At 54.1% G+C, this 20,551-nt stretch overlaps 3 protein-coding genes across 3 annotated transcripts; all 3 read right to left on the bottom strand.

Moving 5' to 3' along the window:
* Positions 1-3,724: 3,724 nt before the first annotated feature.
* Positions 3,725-4,240, bottom strand: LOC120686542 (E3 ubiquitin-protein ligase CIP8-like). Its single transcript, XM_039968760.1, has one exon. It carries the CDS (start codon positions 4,238-4,240, stop codon positions 3,725-3,727), a length of 516 nt encoding a protein of 171 aa, XP_039824694.1.
* Positions 4,241-4,462: 222 nt separating this feature from the next.
* On the bottom strand, positions 4,463-9,366 carry LOC120685300 (2-isopropylmalate synthase A-like). The gene is made up of 12 exons (XM_039967134.1): positions 8,416-9,366; positions 7,689-7,902; positions 7,515-7,595; positions 7,294-7,383; positions 7,109-7,195; positions 6,696-6,796; positions 6,093-6,126; positions 5,921-5,995; positions 5,576-5,659; positions 5,355-5,489; positions 5,027-5,172; positions 4,463-4,941 (listed from the first exon to the last, which is right to left on the bottom strand). Exons 1-12 carry the CDS (start codon positions 9,339-9,341, stop codon positions 4,803-4,805), a joined length of 2,112 nt encoding a protein of 703 aa, XP_039823068.1. The 5' UTR covers positions 9,342-9,366; the 3' UTR covers positions 4,463-4,802.
* A 1,844-nt stretch (positions 9,367-11,210) lies between these two features.
* On the bottom strand, positions 11,211-14,325 carry LOC120685301 (protein STRICTOSIDINE SYNTHASE-LIKE 10-like). The gene is made up of 3 exons (XM_039967135.1): positions 13,912-14,325; positions 12,111-12,383; positions 11,211-12,017 (listed from the first exon to the last, which is right to left on the bottom strand). The coding sequence occupies exons 1-3, from the start codon at positions 14,322-14,324 to the stop codon at positions 11,387-11,389; spliced, it is 1,317 nt and encodes a 438-aa protein (XP_039823069.1). The 5' UTR covers position 14,325; the 3' UTR covers positions 11,211-11,386.
* Between the last annotated feature and the right edge of the window lie 6,226 nt (positions 14,326-20,551).

Here is a 20,551-nt window from a genome sequence, read left to right as displayed (position 1 = left end):
CATCAAGTAATCATGCGTGTACGGCGCGGATACTTATCAGATGCAAACGTTGCATTGTGCCACGGACACGACCGTCATCATCGTTCTCAGGCGCGCCGCCTGTTGGTGTTGGGCGGCGGCCGGCGGCGTCCTCCTCGGCCTGGGGCAGGCAGCCTGAAGCGGCAGAGCGGGCAGAAGCTGCTGGCGGAGAGCCACTCCACGCCCACGATGCACTCCCCGTGGAACGTGTGCGCGCACGGCCTCGTGCCCTCCAGGCACACCGCGCGCGCAGCAGGTATCATCGCCATTGCCGCCCGCGGTCACCGTCGTCTCCGGCAGGCGAGCGACGGCGCTGCACTGCTAGAAGCCTAGAATGGTGGCTAGTGCCACAGGCAGGTTCCCCGATGGCGACGGCGGTGCGCCCGAACACGGCGAGGACGCAGCTATGGCAGTGAGCAGCGCTGCCGTGCAGAGCACACGTGGCTGCACCGTCGAGCATGCCCGTTCTGTGCATGCGCTCCATCTGGAGGCTGGCACCGGCGTCGCACTCGCACCGGGGCACCGGCCGGGCTCGCCGGCGCCACTCGTGGCCGTCTCGTCGCAGGGATGGTGAGGAAAGGGAAAACGATGTGAAATAGGAGGAGATTTCCGAATTATCTCAGCCGTAGGATCCTGATCGAATGCACCGGAAGGACCCTAGGGGTGGACGGTAATTGAAATCCCGTCCGCCCTGGGGTGGACGGTATTTGGCGTCCGCTCCTGGGAATATTTGGCGCTCGCCTCCGCAGCTTGCCGGAGCGCCGCCGCGTCTCGGTCGTCCACCTTGCCTCTTGAGAGCTCTCCGCCGCTGCTAAAGCATGCATCCACCATGGTCTCCGTTCCCTTGGCTCTGCTGATCTGAGTGTCTGCGCTGCCACCCCTGGCCGCGGCGCGCCTGCCGACGGGCGTTCGCGCGTGGCGCTCAGTGCCATCGTGGGGTCGGCGTCGTTCTCCGCAGCTGAGGGTTCCGTTTAGGAGAGCCCATGGTCTCCGTCTAGGCCGCGGGCTTGTCGGGAGATGGAGATGGTGGCGCTGGCGGAGGACATGGTGATGATTGTCTGAGCGTCCGATGCTGCTGTGGCAGGGAGCGGCGAGCAGTAGCCGGCCGGTCATCATGGCGGTGCGCAGCCGGCAGCCCGTGCAAGGAACTCGTGTCTTTTGAGCAAGCATCTTGGATTCTTGGCAGCAAGAAGTGATCCAATCTAGACTCCAGAGCTCATATTTCTCCTCAACGATTCACAGTAGCCGCGCCGTTCAGTCGGCATCTGACAGCCGATTCTCAATTTTGACAGACCATGCATTCAGGCCGGTTCCTTCTTCTTCAGTCTCCACCGCTCACATCCATGCTTGGCTGAATTTTTCCTGATTCCTGAGCTACTGAGGTACAAAAAGCTAACCACACAAGCATTATTAGACGAAGGAACCACTCAACGACTCAAGCAACACTCAACCACCTCTTCTGCTTCCAAGACAGATCTCACATTACATAGCATTACACATTGTAGGGCCTCACAAACTAAGATCACAGGCTACAACTTTCAACTGAAAGCATCACCGCCGTAAGCGGTCGAATCAACAAGCACGGAATCTAATCAGCACACTTTTGCATCAACTAGCTAAGTCATCTAGTGGTCTTAATACAAGAAGTCATCTAGTATTCAGATGCAAACCAACATGGCATTGTGCCACTGACACGACCGTCGTCATCTATCCCAGGCCCGCCACCTGTTGGTGTTGGCCGCCGGCGTTCTCCTCCTCCTGGGTGGGCAGCCTGAAGCGGCAGAGCGGGCAGAAGCGGCTGACGGAGAGCCACTCCACGATGCACTCCCCGTGGAACGCGTGCGCGCACGGCATCGTCCTCAGCGCGTCGCCGGCCGCGTACCCCTCGAGGCACACCGCGCAGCAGGCCTCCTCGCCGTCCCCCATCTCCTCCCCTCCCGCCCCCACCGTCGTCTCCGGCAGGCCCGCCACGGCGCTGGCCGCCGCCGAACCGGCCGCTCTGGAACCACGCGGTGAAATAAAGAAGCGGGCGCCGCGTCGTCGCCGTCGACGTCCACGCTGGGCGTGGCCGCCATCGTGCCGTCGTAAAACTCGTGGGGTGCGGTGCGCATGATGCGGATGCGGCGGGGTCCGGGTCCTCCTCCTGTCGCCGCCGCCGGCTGCCTCTCGTGGTACATCTGGTGTGGCATCAGGAAACCTCCCGGCGCACGCGCCACCTCCATCTGCGCCGGCAGGGGCTGGTCGGCCGGCAGCGCGTGCGTGGTTACGTGCACGGTGCGCGCCCCTGCTCGTGCTCCGACGGGCCGGTGGACAAGCGAGCAAGAAGAGATGCAGGGGGGACGAGAGGCAGTCGAGATGCAGCGGGCATCGGGGATCCAAGATTTATTTACCGAATCGAACACTTCCGAGTCCGAGATGCGGTTGATGACGTGGGAATTGGGAAACTCGGACCAGGGTCCGACTCGGAATCAAGCCGAGGTGGAGGAGGAGTGCGCTGCGGCGGCGAGCTCAGGCACGGCAGGTCGGAGGGCCGGCGGCGGCGCTCTCCCTCGTTTCAGATGCATCGTTGTTCAGCTGAACTGTGTGCGCCGGCGCTCTCTCCTTCAGGAACAGAGACGGCGACGGCGGTGCCCCCGGACACAGCAAGGACGGCCCGACGCAGCTATGGTAGTGAGCAGGCGCTGCCGTGCAGAGGACTCGTGGCTGCTCCGTCGAGCAGCCCGGTCTGTGGATGCGCACCATCTCGAGCTTGGCACCGGCGGCGCACCGGGCTGGCTGGCGCCACACGTGACCGTCCTGTCTCCGGGATGGCGAGGGAAGGGGAAAGGATGTAAAATACGAGGATATTTACGAATTATCTCAGCCGCACAATTCTGATCAAACGGGCAGGAGGGGCCAAGGGTGGACGGTATTTGAAACACCGTCCGCCCCAGGGGTGGACGGTATTCGAAGAACCGTCCGGCGCCCGCCCCCTGCGTCGCCTTCCGAGCTTGCCGGAGCGCCGCCGCGTCTCGATCATCCACTCTGCCTCCTTGAGAGCTCTCCGCCGCTGCTACATCATGCGTCCACCATGGTCAGCTCGCCGTCCCCTTGGCTCTTCTGTGCTGAGTGTCGGCGCGCGCGCGCGCGCCACCCCTGGCTGCGGCGCTTCTCCCGACGGGCGTTCGTGCTCAGTGCCGTCTTGGGGTCAGCGGAGAGTTCCGTTCGGAGCTCCCATGGTCTCCGTCCAGGCGGCGGCTGAGGAGGCCTTGGCCTCTGCCGCTTAATTCACACTGTGGCTCGCCGCCGATCTCCTGCCGTCCCCTAGTCCACATAGATGCTTCCTCACGCGCGCGTTCAATCACGTCGTCAGAAGCGCAAGACGGTATCTGAACTTGGCTCGCAATTGAAGGCTGAATGAGGTACACAGACAACGCAAAGCCGGCCGCACACAGCATGTCAGCATCTCATCACAAAACAAGTTCACTCATCATCACAGTGACTCAACGACCAATGCAACAAATGGGCGACAAAAGCAGGGGTGCAGCTTCATTACAATTTCAAATCTGTAGTACCACCCAACCAGAAATTTGAAGCTGTTGTGCTTCCAAGACAGATCTCACGCATTGCATAATACATCTAGGGCCTCACAAACGCAAGATTCTACAAATGAGCAAACTCTCTTCCATGGCAATGTCATGTCGCAGCAGTGGCGTTCGTCCCGTCCTCAACCCGTCCCGGCTTCAGCTTGCAGCGCGAAGCGGCAGAGCGGGCAGAGGCGGCTGGCCGCGAGCCAGCGGAGGATGCAGTGCCCGTGGAAGCCGTGCGAGCACGGCATCGTCCTGACCGTGTCGCCCGCCGCGTAGCCCTCGAGGCACACCGCGCACTCCTCCTCCTCCTCCCCAGCCCCGCCCTCGCCCACCGTCGTCTCCGGCAGAGCAGCCATGGCATCGCCCGACGCCGGGACGCCGACGAATCCGCTGTCCGCTCCGACGCCGCCTGCCCCCGGGAACTCGCCCCCCAATCGCACGTTCATCACGAAGACGTTTGAGCCTCTCGGCGTGAGAGACCTGAACAGGCCAGGCGAACGAGCCAGGCGAACGAAACGTGCAAAGATGTTGGCGAACTCCTCCGTGTTCCTGGCCTCCATCGGCGACGCCGGCAGCGGCAGCAACTCAGGGTCCGCGTGAGGCTCTTGGGCGGCCATCGTGGAAACGTTGCCGTGGCTGTCGTCGCTGGCCATCTTGACGAAGGAAAGCTAGCGCGCGGAGACGAGGAACAAATCGCGCGCGCTCGCAGCGCAGGTATTAGTAGATGGCAAGTCCGGTTCCGAGTCCGGCTCGGCAGCAGGGGGCGTCGCGGTTCTACCTCGGACGATCATCAAAGTGCATCCTTTTTTTTTTGAACGGATCACAGTGCATTCCTCGAGACATGCATGGAAGATGAACAAAAGGGGATAATAAAAGAAAAAAAGGGTAATCCGCCGGTCCATTTATTCCCAATCACCAGAAAAGAGGACAGATTTGGGGTTGTGAAATCATTCAATGGGTGGCTTCACAGACCCTACACTTATTATTTCCTTATTGAAAGTATGGTCTATAACATACAAGTTGTACACTGCACAGGCCAAAAACTTCATGCCTGTTCTAAGCGGACATCCTCCAGAAAGAGCGCACGATCTTCACACTGACCAAGGGGGAACCCCAATATTAACCAGCCTATTACTGAAACGGAATGTCGCTCTGAACAGTTGTTCAAGAGCTCTTACATTGCTCAGCCCATATGAGGATCAGATGACGATGGTCTCACTCTTTGCTTTGAACACGTGTGCTCTCAGATACTGCTGTAGCTTTTACCGCGCCAGCAAAACTGCACATCTTGTTCAGGGCACTCAGGTAAGCTCTGACGCTGGACACAACAACGTCCATTGATGCCCCACTCCCACTGCAGTCAACAAGCATGATGGAGATGAGGTAACGAATAGCAGAGGGCGTAAAACTAAGGAAAACGAATTGGAAAGGGCTGTAACCTGAAGGAGCGATTGAAAGAGTGACCAGTCAAGGCATGCTTGGAGTTGTTGCTCACGTCTCCAGTGACAACCACTCGAGTTGTTGCGATTGCGTCAATGCCTTCTGTGACTGAGGTCATACCATATTCTCGGAGAACAGTTGGAATCTGCAGATTGCAAGTCCTGTTAGATTTCTCTTGATCTCGATAAAGCAATAGCCGGTGAGAAAATAATTGAATCGATGCATTAGGTCCGATCCTGGCTGCACCAGTTAGTACATTTGCGTTTCTCTACTCCAGACTAATAGGAGGCAAAGGCAATAAAGTTAAAAAATGTGGCAGTAACAAACCTGGATAATTTGGTCAACAGCTTTATAAGCTGCATCGACCGGACCTGTTCCAACAGAACATGCTATTTTCTCCTCGCCATCTGGTCCTATCAGTTTCACAGTTGCTGTAGACAAACCAAGTGTTCCACATGTTGCCTGCAAAGGGGGTGTGAACAGCATTTCAAGCTTAGCACACCATGTTCCTATTAACCAAAGTTTAGACAACTGCAGCTCAACTATACCTGTACATCAGCAAGGGACCAAATAACTTTAGGCTGGAATATCTCATCTGACAATAATGCTTCTATGTCCTCATCAGTTACACGCTACAATGGGTGAACTAACTGGTGAGTTCCCATGCATAGTGCTGTATGAAGTGCAGCTACATATTATAATAACAATTTGATAAACATAGAACATGCCCTCGAAGGAAATGTAACAATTCAATAAATTTGGGATATAATGGTGAGATGGCAAAAACAAAAGGTGGAAGTTATTAATCAATGCATGCAGTGTTTAGAAAGATAATAAAAAATGATGGGAAGTGTCACATTAGCAATAGAGCAAGTACTTCAAGAAAGACTCACCTTTTTCTTCTCTGCAACCTCTTTGTAGCGTTTAAAGAAGTCCTCGAATTCCTTATCACTGATTTCATATCCAAGCTACAAGATGAACGAGGATGTCATCGGTAACAATGGTAACTGAAATAGAAGAACTCTAGTTGTGACTAGAAAAACAAAGAAAATGTCTAAGTTGTACCTCCACTAGCTTAGATCTCACAGCATGCCTTCCACTGAAAAACAAGAAGAAAAACATTACTATGGATGCGATTATCAAATTTGACTTAATTTTACCGATGTATGACTGCATAATTGTATTTGAGCACAAAATATCGAATTCAGCTAACCTAGAAGTGTATGGAAATGTATAGACCCAACAGTCCTAGAAGCATGAACATGATTAAATAAAATAACAAAGACTAAATATTTGATTAAAAAGTTCTTCCATGTCAAGCAATCAAGGTCCAGTTGAAGAATATAGCATGGCATAGCATAATGATATAATTATAGAGTATAGGTCATGGCTGTAGTGTAATGCTTTACATCATACCCTACTACCATACTTTTGAAACACTTCCTGTACTCATGCCACCAATAGGCTGCTAACACACATTTATAGTAGCCATAGTATATAAGCATTCAAAATGTAAGCAATTGGGGGCTCTTAATAGGAGGCTAGAAGCATGACCACCAAATCAGTAAAAAGTACAGGTTGATGAGAGAAAGAAATCTACTGGAGGAACATCGCAACAGAATATTTCAAGAAGGTGAGCTAAAGAGGGAAAGGCATGTTGCAAGATACCTGAGTTTCCCCAGAACAATACCAAATTCATTTGCACGTGTTAAACCAATATCGTCAGGTGATATTATTTCATAAGTTCCTTTATATTTAAGCATCCCATCCTACAAAAAAAAAGAAGGAAATTGACATGAAGAACCATTGAAGTCTATAACCAACACAATTTATGAAAGTAGTTCAATCATACATTAATGAGATCATCAGCTACAAAAACCATATATCTCAGAGGCTCACAGTAATGACGCAAGGTGACGCCAAGACTGATCCATCAGAATGGTAAAAATAATGATTTATGGCGAACAACTACCGATGAACAGTGAACCGGGAAGGAGCAACCCTATGGATTTAAAAACAACCAACCCACCACTAATACAATGCCAAAATGTAAGTTGATGTAGTACTGCAATTATGTTTACCTGATGAATTCCACTTTCATGAGCAAAGGCATTGGCACCAACAATAGCTTTGTGTGGTTGTACGTGAAGTCCACTGTGCTCTTGTACCTAAATAATTTGACCATTTGCGCCAGAAATTTCAGTCATCTGGAAACTGTAAAAGAGACCAAAAGGAAAATAAACAAGACAAGAAACAATTTTTGTACCATTTTGCTTGTCAAAGTAATATGTTGGGAATTGATTCCAGTATATAGACCATCTAAGAGTTCCGGACGACATTTAATTGCCATGACAACCTGAAAATGAGGCCAGAATATATTAGGCATGCACAAACACCCTATCAGACAAATTCATATTCCTTTTCAAAACCTATCAGACTATTCTGTAAGGTATTTCAGAACAAAATATGACTAGCACATGAGCTCACCTCCTCCAAAGAAGCATTTCCGGCTCTTTCACCAATACCATTAATAGTCACCTCTAACTGACGTGCTCCTGCACGAGCACCCTAAAGTTAAGTCAAATTAGTAACCTGGGCTAAGATTTATGCCAATGATAATAAATCATATAAAAATAGAAATAAATAAGGAAAATGTAGTACCGCTAATGTGTTGGCGGTTGCAAGACCAAGGTCATTCTGGCAATGGGTGGAAATGATAGCATTTTCAATTCCAGGAGTGTTTGCCTTTATGTCAGCAATTAAGTTCCCAAATTCATATGGAAGGTTGTATCCAACAGTGTCCGGGATATTCAGAGTTGTAGCTCCAGCTTTTATGACCTCCCCTAATATATGATACAGAAACTCTCTATTTGACCTGGATGGCAAAGCAAAATATATTATCCCACAGCCATATGCACACCAGGAAAGGAATCCTTTGTTTGTAACTACTACTATAAAAAAAATATGTAGGTATCCCAGCATGAGCTTACTGTTGTGTTCCTTTTGCACCAGAAAATTGGTAGGCGCCAACTATTACCCTGTTTTGGTTTGCTATAAAGTTGCTTCCCAAATGTAGATAGCACCCACCATCATTTTTCCCACCAACTTATTTGCAAGCTAGAAGAAGCTCGGAATTTAACAATTATCGATCACTTTGCCTCAAAATCAACTCTGTTCCATTAAAATTGGGGCCCTTTGCTGTATAAGTGCACACCAGACAACTGGTTGATTTGAGAACTTAAATCAGATTCAGACCAGATTAAAGTTTCAGGTACCAAATATTTGGGCATTATTTCTAAAGAGCTACGACTCAAATAAATGAAATGAGGTAAATGATCAACAAATTTTACAACTATTATTGTTTTTCTAGTGGTAATAATAGTAATACCTTCCAGCATCCTCAGGGCTGAATTCGACATCAGAGCATCCCAGGCTGCGGGCGTACGCCACCATCTCCCTGGCAATGGCCACCACCTGCTCGGGCGTCTTCCTGAGCTTGTGCTGCATGTGGATCTCGCTGGTGGCGATGAAGGTGTGTATCCTCGGCCGGCGCGCGTGCCTGACGGCCTCCCACGCGGCGTCGATGTCCTTCTTATTGCAGCGCGAGAGGCCGCAGATGACGGGCACGTGGCCGTCCTCCCCGACGGGCGCGTTCCCGACCTCGATGGCGATGGAGCGCACGGCGTCGAGGTCGTCGGGGGAGGAGGCCGGGAAGCCGGCCTCGATGATGTCGACGCCGAGGCGGGCGAGCTGGCGGGCCACGACGAGCTTCTCGGCGCTGGTCATGGTGGCGCCGGGGGACTGCTCGCCGTCGCGGAGCGTGGTGTCGAAGATGCGGACGTAGTTGGGGTCGTCGATGCGGTTGGGGACGTACTCGGGCCGCCGCCGCGGCTGCTGCTGGTGGTGCTGCTGAGACGCCCGGACGGGGCGGGCCAGCGCGCGGAGGCGGCGCGCGCCGGGGCTCGCTCTGACGGCGGCGGCGTAGAGGCCATGGGCGAAGCGGGACGCGGCGGCGCGGGAGGGGAGGGTTGTGGTTGGGGATGGGGGTGGGGGTGGCAAGCGGTTGGCGATGGGGGTGGGGGTTTTTGTGGCGGAGTAGCAGGGTTTAGCGGAGGAGGAGAGGATGGAAGAGGCCATGGTCGTCGGGGTGAGCTCCGGGGCTCGCTCGTCAGCGGACTCGGGGGGCGCACAGGGTTTAGGGGGCGGCGGCGGCGGCGGCGGCGGCGACTTTGGCTTAAACGTGACCTGGAAAGGGAGAGGAGTCCAACAAGGCGGAGGAGCCGGTGGATGACTCAGCCACTCAGGTATCCTCATCTGGACGGGTGAGGGTTTCGTAGCCGGCACGGAGGCAGCTCAGCTCGCCGGGCTCACTTGAGCTTGAGCAGTTGAGCTTTGAGCATGCGAGGCCCGTGGTGGTGACCGGTGAGTGCGTCTTGTTTGTAGTCTAGTGCAACAAACTTTGCGCAGTCAGCCACTCAGCCTGGCCCGCAAAGGTTCACAACCTCATTCATGTTTTGCTTATGTGGGGCTCGGATATGCTCTTTTATGAGATAAGATCCATGTCAAGCCATTTTAAGTAAGTTACAAAGGATAGCAGCAATTTTCAAGTAGTTTTAGGGTGTTCAGCTGTGGTTTTTGCAAAAAATAGCTTTGAGCTGTGGATTGTAAAAAAAAGTAGATGTAAGTTGTGGGCTGTGAAAAAACTGTTTTGGTGAAACAAATGTAGTTTTTGGGGAAAAAATAGCGAGCAGACCCCACATGTCATTCATAGGCTGCACCACTCAACCATCTCCTCCTCTCTCACGAACAAGCAGACCCCGCCCATCAGCTCCTTTTTCTTCCTCCGCTCCTCCCCTCTCTCACCTCCACTGCTCGTCCCCCTCGTCCTCCTCCTATTTGGCCTCGCCTAGCCCGGAGACGGGCGAAGCCGTCGCTGGGCGGAGGAGGGGGAGGGGCGCTGCCGCCACTGCCCAAAAGAGGAGGGAGAGGGGTGCCGCTGATGCTGTTCGGGAGAGAAGGGAGAGGGGCATCGCCACGACTGGCCGCAAATTAGAAGGTAGCCATCGGAGGGGGGCTCTAGAGCTTCTTCTTACCATGCCGGGCGAACGAGCAACTAATGCTTGCCGTCTCAGCGAAGCTCGTGGCACCAGTGGCTTGCTCCGGTGGTCGACGAGCATGGCGAATCGAGCGAGCCGACGGCGGTGCTACGCAAGGCAGCGAGGCTGCGACGCTGCAAGTGAGGAGGGCCTGCCGAAGACGCGAGGAAGGGTGGCCGGGGAGCTGTGGCGATGGGCCTCCTATAGCCTCCAGTGGCCTGGGCGCCGTCGTCGCCGTTCTGTTTGTAGGGGTGGGAGGGTGTCGCATGTGGAAGAGAAAGAAAATGAAGCGAATCAGTACCCATAAATAGTGGCAGTGGATATTTTTTGCGAACTTACTAATCCACAGTCGGTCAAAGCAGCTCATTCGGTGCTGTGAGAAATGAACCGCATGAAAACACCTTTTCTTGAAAGCAGCCGGCCACTTCCTATCCGTTTGGTTGGCTTTTTGTCTTTTCCCCACAGCCAAGGTGAACCGAACTAACCTTTAAATTTTCACCGCATTGTGCCTGTTGGGCATGGTTTTCACCGTGATAGTTTAGTTAAGTTAGACAAAAAAAACACATCCAACTTATCCCAATAGATTGTGTAGAACTCTCCCAATGTTGTTTTACATGTTTGCCTTAATTTTCACCTCATCAAACTATTATATTCGATATATGGCTCGTTGTGGTCACTAGAGCACCTCCAGCAAACTATCTAAACAACTCTTTATCATAAGTTTAGAAGGCTAAACTTAAAAGATGCACTATAGCAAACCCTTTACTTGGCCTCTATTTTGGAGAGACCTCCAAATTTACGCCCTCCACCCTCTATTCCTAGGGGGTTGATAAGAAGCCCTTTATTATGTGTTAGAATTGAGGGCTCTTGTTGAAGTTAAATTAAATTTAAAGACCTCTAGAAAATAGAGGCAGATCCTGTTTAAGGGCTGTTACTAAAGATTTCGCTGAACTTGAGCTTCGATATTTATTTGACTCATCTTTTCAAAACCAAAAAGATATTTATTTGACTCAAAATGTAGGAACACCGAAAAGTGAACCTGACAAATGCATCCACGGGGCACGCTCGGCCCTTAACTATTGACCCAACAACAATCTTTAATTGGGCCCATTGCTTCAGAAGTTTGCTTTGAGTTTTTCGAGCCCAAACCCGACAATTGACAAGTCTATATGATTAGCATAAAAAACAATAATTGTGAATAATGTTCACTATATTGTAGGACAAATGGTACCATATACACGCATATAGTGTTATTTTCCTCTATTAAACGACTACCATATATGCAAATGCATATTTAATCATATCATCTGAATGCTTCTGTAACTTGTATATTCCAAGAAATGGGGCCATAACAGAGCCTATCCATAGGCTCCCATCCCTTTCTTCCACTTCGCTAACTGACTTGAAAACCTTTTGAATAGCACCATGAACACTAATGGCCTCCATCATTTTCCCATCCTCATTCAACCTCAACGCTATAACCTGACGGCCAAGCCGATTCATGAGCCAGGAGGCACGCTGGACATGCCGCATCGGCAACTTCAATATCAATCGCCTTAGCCAAGGGTAAGAAATCGACCACTCGGCGATCTTCCCTCTCTTCGCATGGAGACCAACCCAGAACCCTCCTCTAGGGCTCATCTTGATGTTATCCGGAAACCAAGGTAGCTGGACAACTTCTTCCAGTGTTGAAGCTTTTGGTGTCTTGATCCAGTACCTTAGAATTTTGCCGGTTGTGGTTTCTGCAAGTAGAAGGTAAGTGCCATCCGTACTCATAGCCAAGCCATTGGCAAAAGCTAGACCATCAACCAAGACGTCCACTTCATTGCTGTTGGGGTCGTATTTCAACAACCTACCGGTATTGTCACCGGATATAACAATGTTCAAAAACTCCCTGCAAATGAATTTTAAGTAAAATTTGACGCCAAATCATCAAATTCATGAGAAAAATTAGTGAACACATTGTTTTGGGTGGTGAAGTACTCACCTTCTCCGAAACCTTGTACTGGTCTCGGTGAAGTAGATGGCTCCGGTTTCGTAGTCGATCTCGATGCCGTTGGCGAAGCTGAACGGGCGGCTCCCTTGCCACTCCGGCGGCAGCAGCGACCTGGACACGTTCTCCTCCGGCCCAACCACTCTCAGCCCATGGTAGGCGTCCGCGACGTACAGCTGCCCCGTCTCGTTGTGGAACTTGAGGCCCAGTGGACGCCCACACTCGTGCTCCCGGCCCGGGTCCTGCGAGCCTCTGCAGCTGTCCAACCTGCACTTGTTAAATTTCAGACATCAATGAAGCTGCAGTGCTTTGCATGTTTACCTAGAATAATGGAGTGGTGGGACCTGTACTTTCTGTCTACATCATTGATCTGTCAGTCACAGTCTCAAAGATGCTCTTCATCAGCGCTTGCCTTTCTGTTTTTTTTTTTGGAATAGACCATTTTACTTGTTTCTTGGCTTTCAGCAAAAGAGTAATACTGAAAACAAATAGATTCAGAGGCTATATGGTTTGTCAGGTTTGGGCCTTGTTTAGTTGCGCCCGTAAATTTTTTGAAATAGAATTTTTACACATCTAAAGTATTAAATATAGACTAATTACAAAACTAATTACAGAACTTGTCTGTGAACTACGAGACGAATCTAACGAGTCTAATTAATCTATCATTAGAGTATGTGTACTGTAGCAATTAATGTAGCGATTTAGTGTCTAATCATAGTCTAATTAGACTCATTAGATTCGTCTCGCAATTTATAAGCAAACTATGCAATTCATTTTTTTATTTCATCTAGATTTAATACTTCATGCATGTAAGATTCTCTTTCGATGTGATAGATTTAGAATTTTGAATTTTGCAACTAAACAAGGGCTTGATTGACAACTTTTGGCTTAGGACATCACCCAAAGAGAGAGAGAGAGAGAGAGAGAGAGAGAGTTTGCATGATGTGTTCTGTCCAAGACATAGTGTCAATGGAGATTGTGGAGTTAAACCATGAGTTTTTCAGTCATTTTCAGTGGGGAAGATGGCGCGATCAGTGTTATTCGTATCATTAATTTCAATTTGATGGCCCAACCAAAACCGTAGCTTTGAATATTTAAAGACGGAGCGCAACAGAGAGCTAACATATATAATGGATGGAGATGGGCAAACTTACAGCTCCGGTGACTGAAGAGTGTGGGAGAGAGAGAGAGAATTGGCTTCTGTCCAAGACGTGAGATTATGAGCTAAAGTTGGTGTTTGGTTCCTTGTGGCTTATTTTAAATCCCATCATATCCCTTGTTTTTTCTTTAAAAAACGAGGTATTTTGCTCAGTGGTCTGCTACACCTTATCAATATAATTCAGGTGGGGATGCTCTCCCCAGTGACCATTCAAAAACAAAAAACTCATCATATCATACGTTTGGATACTAATTATAAGTATTAAATATAGACTAATGACAAAACAAACTCCTCTTCTCTAGGCTTATTCGCGAGATCAATCTATTAAGTCTAATTAATCTTAATAATGGGTAATTAGGTTTAATAGATTCATCTCGTGAATTTAGGCAGTTAGTTTTATAATTAGTCTATGTTTAGTCTTTCTAATTGGCATCAAAATAGTCAAAATGACAAAACTTACAATAAACCCATGAACCAAACAGCTTTTCAGTCGTTTTCAGATGGGAATATGGCACGATCAGTGTTACTGACGGCCCAACGAAAACCACAGCCAGCTTTGAATATTTGAACTGCATCGACGGAGCGCAACACCGAGAGCTACCATGAATGATGATGGATGGAGATAGGCAAACTTACAGCTCCGGCGCCGAGCAGGAGTGCTCCTCCCACCGCCGCTCCTCCGGCCGCCACCTGAGGACTCTCCCGTCGGACACGCCCGTGAACGGCCCCTCGCCGCCCTTGTCGAAGATGATGCTCTCCGGCCCCGCGGCGCCGTCGAGCGGGACCAGCTCGAGGTCGCCGTCCCCTATCTCCAGCAACCGCACGTCGCTGCGCGAGTCCAGCGACGACAGGAGGGCCGCGGCCGCGACGACCACGGCGAGCAGCACCACCTCCGTCCGCCTCGCCATCGCGAGGGACCCAGAAGAAAAGGAAGAAGATGAGGAGGAACAAGGGAGGCTGCACCGCTGCAGGCAGCAGAGAGTAAGCAGATTTGTTGTAGGTGAGCTACCGTTAGCTACCAGTGCGGCACTGCTTGACTTGACGAGCATGCCGGCCTCACTCTCGAGCTATATAAATGAGCAGATGGGGTATGGGCGATGGACGTGGTGTGGAGCAGCCACTGACACGATGCGCGTGGCTCCCTGGCTGGCATCCTATCCACGATCACCGGGAGGGAACCGGCCGTGTGTCCCGGCCAACGGCCGTCGTACTGAGCTCGGCCGTCGTACTGAGCTCGTACATGCTCTGTTGCTATCTCATTCTCGCCGTTGCAACCGCCGCATGCTACTTGAATGCTGGTAATCGTAACTTGAATGCTGTATCTGAGTGTGTCTAGCTACCATCTGTGATTGCGACCACCTTCGAGTACCGAGTGCAAGCAACTTTTTACGGCAGCTTTATGTAGACGCACGGTAGAGCACAACGGGTGTTGCACCCACCGTCTGGCCCTGCGCCCTCGACTCCGGCTCACTCCGATCTGTCCTCTCCACCACCATGGTCACATGGCCTCTCTCCAGTTCATGTAACAAACACTGTTGTTTACACCAAGTTAATTAATGGAAAGTACCCACTGACTGATCGGATCCTCTTAATTCCATCAGAGCGCTGTCCTTGGATCGTTTTCGACAAAGCCTGTTCTTGCATCTTAAATTCTTAATCGCGCACAGGGGAGCACAGCAGATTGGAAGAAAAAATTCAGTCGATGGAGAAAAAAAATAAATCACACTTACAGTTCCGGCGCGCAGGAGGACGAGCGCTGGGGAGGTCTATTCATCGCATATGCGAAAAATAGAAGCCACATCGTACAAGCACTGTGCTTTTTCTCCGGCGAGCTCCGGCGACCGGACTTCGGCGGAGGAGGCTCTGGCGGCGGCAGAGGAGGCGGAGCAACACGGGGGCGGCGGGGGAGGCGACGGAGGCGGGCGTAGGCGGCGGAGGAGACGGTGGGGGAAGTGGCGGAGGCGGCGGGGGAGACGGAGGCGGCGGAGGCGAGCGGAGGCCGGAGGCGGCGGGGGAGACGGGGGCGCGACATGTGTGAGTGGATCGATTCCACTCGCATGTGCGATGTATAGACTCCCCCACGAGCGCTCTACCCAGCAGCGCTCGGTGGGCAGCCACCTGAGGACCCGCCCGTCTGACACGCCATGTACCGACCGCCGCCGGCGCGCCACGCTTTCAGGCCCCGCGGCGCCGCAGTCCATAGGGATCAGCTCCAGCCTGCCACCGTCGCCGCCGTGTATCTCCAGCACGGCCACGTCGTGGCGGTGCGAGTCGAGGGGCAGGAATGCGTCGGCGGCCGCAAGACCGATCGTCCTCATGGATCGGTCGACGGATCGAGCACGCGTGCCGGCGACGACGCGCCGCGTGCTATGTGCGGTATGCCCGCCTCCTGGCTCCACAAAAACAAAAAGTGGATGAAGGCCAAGGTTTTGGCGAGGAAAACATGGAGCCTGCCGGGGTTTGGACTTTGTAAGGCTGTCCGCACTCGTCATACTCTATTTTCATCATCTAAAAAGAATATTCTGTCCTGGTCATTAAAATTCCCTTCTCTATATTGTAACACCCTAATTTAAATTTCAGCATTTTATAATAAATTTAATTGTCTTTATTCAATTTTCTAAGGTTTATTGTGTTAGTATTGCATTTAATCTAATTTCTGTTCTTTAAGTAATTAAAATTTATCATAGGGTTAAAAATGTTTGTTGCATTCATGTTGGAGCATCTCTTTTATTGGTTTGAGTGCTAGGGTTTGAATTCAAATTTGAATTTGAATTCAAATAATTGAGTGGTTAGAAATAGAAATAGAAAGGAGAAAGAAATAGAAGAGAGCCCAGCCCAAAACCCTCTCCAAAACCCAGCCCGGCTTTTCCCTTTTCTTGGCCCAGTAGCATCTCGCGGGCCCAGTTCACCCCGCATGGCCCACACCGGCCCAGCCTCTCCCCACTCCGGCCTGCCTACGCCCCGCGCTCCGCCCTCTCACCCCGCACTCACCCGGGCCCACCTGCCAGCGCCCAGCACGCTCGCGCTCGGCCGCTCGCCCGGTACCCCGCTCCTCTCTCTGCCACGCCGGGCCCGCTAGTCAGCGCTCCCTTCTTCCCCGTCTCCGCGCAGCGCAGCAACGACCCCGGGATCAGCGGCCGGGAATCTCGCCGGGATCCCTATCCGGGGCGTGGACGCCGAGATTTCCGGCGCCCCTCCTTTAAACCCCCACGACCCCTACGCCCCCTTTTCCATCCACCAGCGCGCCGCCTAACCCTAGCGCACCGCCACCACCCGCTCCGCCGCGCAGAGGTCTGCGCCGCCGGGATTCAGCCGCTCTGCCGCACCAGGGCCCCGTCCAAGGAGCGCACTGGCTCCGCCTCGACTTCTGGAGTTTCCCCGGGCCCGCTGCACTCCGCTCCGATCCCTGCATCAACCTCGTCCCCAACCTCCGCCATACGCAGCAGCGGGACCCCATCACCGGCGCCACTACATCACCTCTCCGTCCACTACAACCCCTCGGTGAGCACCCCAGAGCCCCACGCCTCCGTTTGCGCTACTCCAATTAGGCCGTAGGCTACTCTGACGCGCCGGGCACCGCACGCCGTCGATGCTCCGCCGCACACACCCGCCACTGCCGCCGCACCCGCCGTCCCGAACCCCAATCCGCTGCTCTGAGTGGCCAGGTGGACTACGCATGCCATGGCGATGCCCCACGGCCAAGCCTCGGCCCGATTAGTGCTCTATAGCGCCCGTTCCGCCAGCTCCGGCCGAGCGCCGCCGCGGAGCTCTGCTCCGGCGACGTCTTGCCGCCGCCCCGCCCTTCCCTTTGCCTGTAGCCGCCCGATCCGAATCCTATGGTCCAGATTAGATCGTAGGCCGAATAGATCTGACCCGCCAGATCCGAATCCTATGGCCGAGATCTATAGATAACGGTTCGCCTGGAGTTTTTGCTAAAGAGACCCTGCCCTTTCTGGATATCAACCCGCCATCCCTCTGTATGCAAAACTAATTACAGTTAGGCCCCGATTTTTACCAAAACCCCCCTGACCGTCCTAGTTTTAGCGTCCGCAGTCCAGAGACTTTGGTTTTGCACGTTAGCCCCTGGATCTAGCCTAGAAACCCCCTGGAACCTTAGTTTTCTTGCAGTTTAGTCCCTGAACCTTGTTTTTAGCCTAGAATATGCGTTTTAGCTCTGTTTTAGGTGTTCTTTATATCCATGCGATCGTTGTAATGCATAGAATAGTAACAAACACTGTTGTTTACACCAAGTTAATTAATGGAAAGTACCCACTGACTGATCGGATCCTCTTAATTCCATCAGAGCGCTGTCCTTGGATCGTTTTCGACAAAGCCTGTTCTTGCATCTTAAATTCTTAATCGCGCACAGGGGAGCATAGCAGATTGGAAGAAAAGATTCAGTCGATGGAGAAAAAAAATAAATCACACTTACAGTTCCGGCGCGCAGGAGGACGAGCGCTGGGGAGGTCTATTCATCGCATATGCGAAAAATAGAAGCCACATCGCACAAGAACTGTGCTTCTTCTCCGGCGAGCTCCGGCGACCGGACTTCGGCGGAGGAGGCTCTGGCGGCGGCAGAGGAGGCGGAGCAATGCGGGGGCGGCGGGGGAGGTGACGAAGGTGGGCGTAGGCGGCGGAGGAGACGGTGGGGGAAGCGGCGGAGGCGGCGGGGGAGATGGAGGTGGGAGAGACGGAGGCGGCGGAGGCTAGCGGAGGCCGGAGGCGGTGGGGGAGACGGGGGCGCGGCATGTGCGAGTGGATCGATTCCACTCGCATGTGCGATGTATAGACCCCCCACGAGCGCTCTACCTAGCGGCGCTCGGTGGGCAGCCACCTGTGGACCCGCCCGTCAGACACGCCCACGTACCGGCCGCCGCCGGCGCCATCGAACGCCACGCTCTCAGGCCCCGCGGCGCCGCAGTCCATAGGGATCAGCTCCAGCCTGCCGCCGTCGCCGCCGCGTATCTCCAGCACGGCCACGTCGTGGCGGTGCAAGTCGAGGGGCAGGAACGCGTTGGCGGCCGTAAGCGCCGCGAGACCGATCGTCATCATGGATCGGTCGACGGATCGAGCACGTGTGCCGTCGACGATGTGCCGCGTGCTATGTGCGGTATGCCCGCCTCCTGGCTCCACAAAAACAAAAAGTGGATGAAGGCCAAGGTTTTGGCGAGGAAAACATGGAGCCTGCCGGGGTTTGGACTTTGTAAGGCTGTCCGCACTCGTCATACTCTATTTTCATCCTCTAAAAAGAATATTCTGTCCAGGTCATCAAAATTCCCTTCTCTATATCCAGTTTCCCCGCACCCGTTCATATTCTATATCCATTATCTATTCCAACTACCCCAGCTTTGGGCCGACATGTCAGAATATTTTTAACCCCACCTCCGCGCCCCCTCCCCGACCCTCTCTCTCTACCTCGCCTCGCTCCCTCCGCCTCCTCCCTCTCCCTCTCTCTCTCCTCTGCATCCCTGAGCACTGTCGCGGTCCCGAGCGCTGCCGCGGGCGGGCGGGACGGGCTCCGCGGACGCGCCACGGCCCACCGGAGTAGCTCCGCCGTCGTGCCACGGCCGCCGGGGCGCAGGCGCCGTTCCTTCCCTCCGCCGCGTCCATGGTGGGTGGAGGTGGCCGGGCCCCGTGAGCTCGTCGTCCTCCCCGACCTGAAGCCGCTCCGCCGGCCTCGCCTCCTCGGCCCGCGGCGCGCCCCTCCGGCCCTCCTCAGACCTTCCTCGCCGGCGCACCCCTCCGGCCCTCCTCGACAACACCTCTTCCCTCTCTGCGGCGGAGGGGCCACGGTCGCTCGGCTGCGGCAAAGCGACTCGCGAGGCGGAGCGGATGCCAGTCGGGCAGTGCAAGGAGCGGCGCGGCGGACGGCCCGCACGACGTCGATGGCGAGCGGAGCCGAGCGGCCGACGTCCCGCGCGGCGTCGTTGGCGAGCGAGACCGCTCAACGCGCCACCGCGCATGTCCGCAGTGGCTCGGCGCGGCCCACGCCCCCGGTGGCGGCGAGCGCGCGACGCACGTCCGCAGCGGCTCGGGGCTGCCCACGCGCGAGGCGTGCTTGTACTCCCTCGTTCCTCCCTCTCTGGTGCCCCTCCCTCGTGGCTATGGCGGCAGCCGGAGACGGCGGCCACGGCGGCGCGCGGCAGCCACGGCAGCGGCGGCACGCGGCGGCCAGGCCGCGGGGCGAGTGTGCGGCCGCGGCGGCCTGCGCACGGCGGCCTCACGCGGAGGAACCGCCCCTACACGGCGGCCCTCCTCGCACTGGCAGATTACGGCGCATGCGCAGGGCCCCTGCAAGGCCTCGCAGTGTGCGTCCGCGGCTGCGTGCGCGCGTCCGCGCGTCCGCGTCGTACGGCGGCGAGCGGTGGCGTGCGCGCGTCCGCGCGGGGCCATGGCGAGCGGTGGCAACCAAGGTGATTGGGGAGAAGGGGAGGGCAGACGGCAGCAGCGCGCGGGTCCCTCGCCTGCGTGCATGGCCGGCGGCGGAGCTTCTTCCGCGGTAGCCGGATCCAGGCGCGCCATACGGCTCTGACCCTCCTCTCTCCCTCGTCCTTGATCCCGGCGTGCGGCGACCGGAGGTCGCGGCGGTGGCGGCCGTGGTAGGGCGCTTCGCGTGTGCGGCAGCAGCAGCTCCGGCGGCATCTCCTGCGCCGGCATCCTCGCTGCTACTCGAGCTCCGGGCGGTGCCGCGTCCGGGCGGGGGCGGAGGCGGTTCCAAGCACATGGCGGGAGAGCTGGGGTGGTTGAGGCTGCTTGCCTCGGGAGGCGGTACCGGACAGCTCGCTTCTCCCATGGGAATCCCGGACGGCCGCTCGTCCGCCATGGTTCAGGATGGGTTTCAGTACCCGCTGCGGAGGAAAATCCGCAAAAGCGGTACTGGAAAATGGCGTAGCGGATGGTTTAGGGTACCCAGTGTAGGCAGTCTAATACGGGACGATTACGAACGGTGGGTGACCTGGCACGAGCCCACTCCTTCTGTTGTCCGCGCACCAGCCCACTTCTCCTAGTGGGCTGGATGGGCCGGTATTGTGCTGCTAATTTAGCCCGTACGGTGCTTGTGAGTTGGGGGGTGGGGACAGCCCAAACGTGCATGCTGCTAGGTCTTCTTTCTTTTGAGCCCAAACAAGCACAACAGCAGCTTTTCTGTGCTGTAGGTGTGACTTGGCGTCTTTTTCTTTTTTATATTTAAAAAAAATAAAAATTTCAAAAATATATGTCCGTTTTCAAAAATTTCGAAAATGGCCCCCGGTCGCCTGGCCCAGGGGTGACAGGGGTC

The sequence above is a fragment of the Panicum virgatum genome, chromosome 8N, assembly GCF_016808335.1.
Source record: "Panicum virgatum strain AP13 chromosome 8N, P.virgatum_v5, whole genome shotgun sequence".
Taxonomy (NCBI): domain Eukaryota; kingdom Viridiplantae; phylum Streptophyta; class Magnoliopsida; order Poales; family Poaceae; genus Panicum; species Panicum virgatum.
The sequence above is the reverse complement of the archived record's forward strand: the minus strand, read 5'-3'. Positions and strand labels throughout refer to the sequence as shown.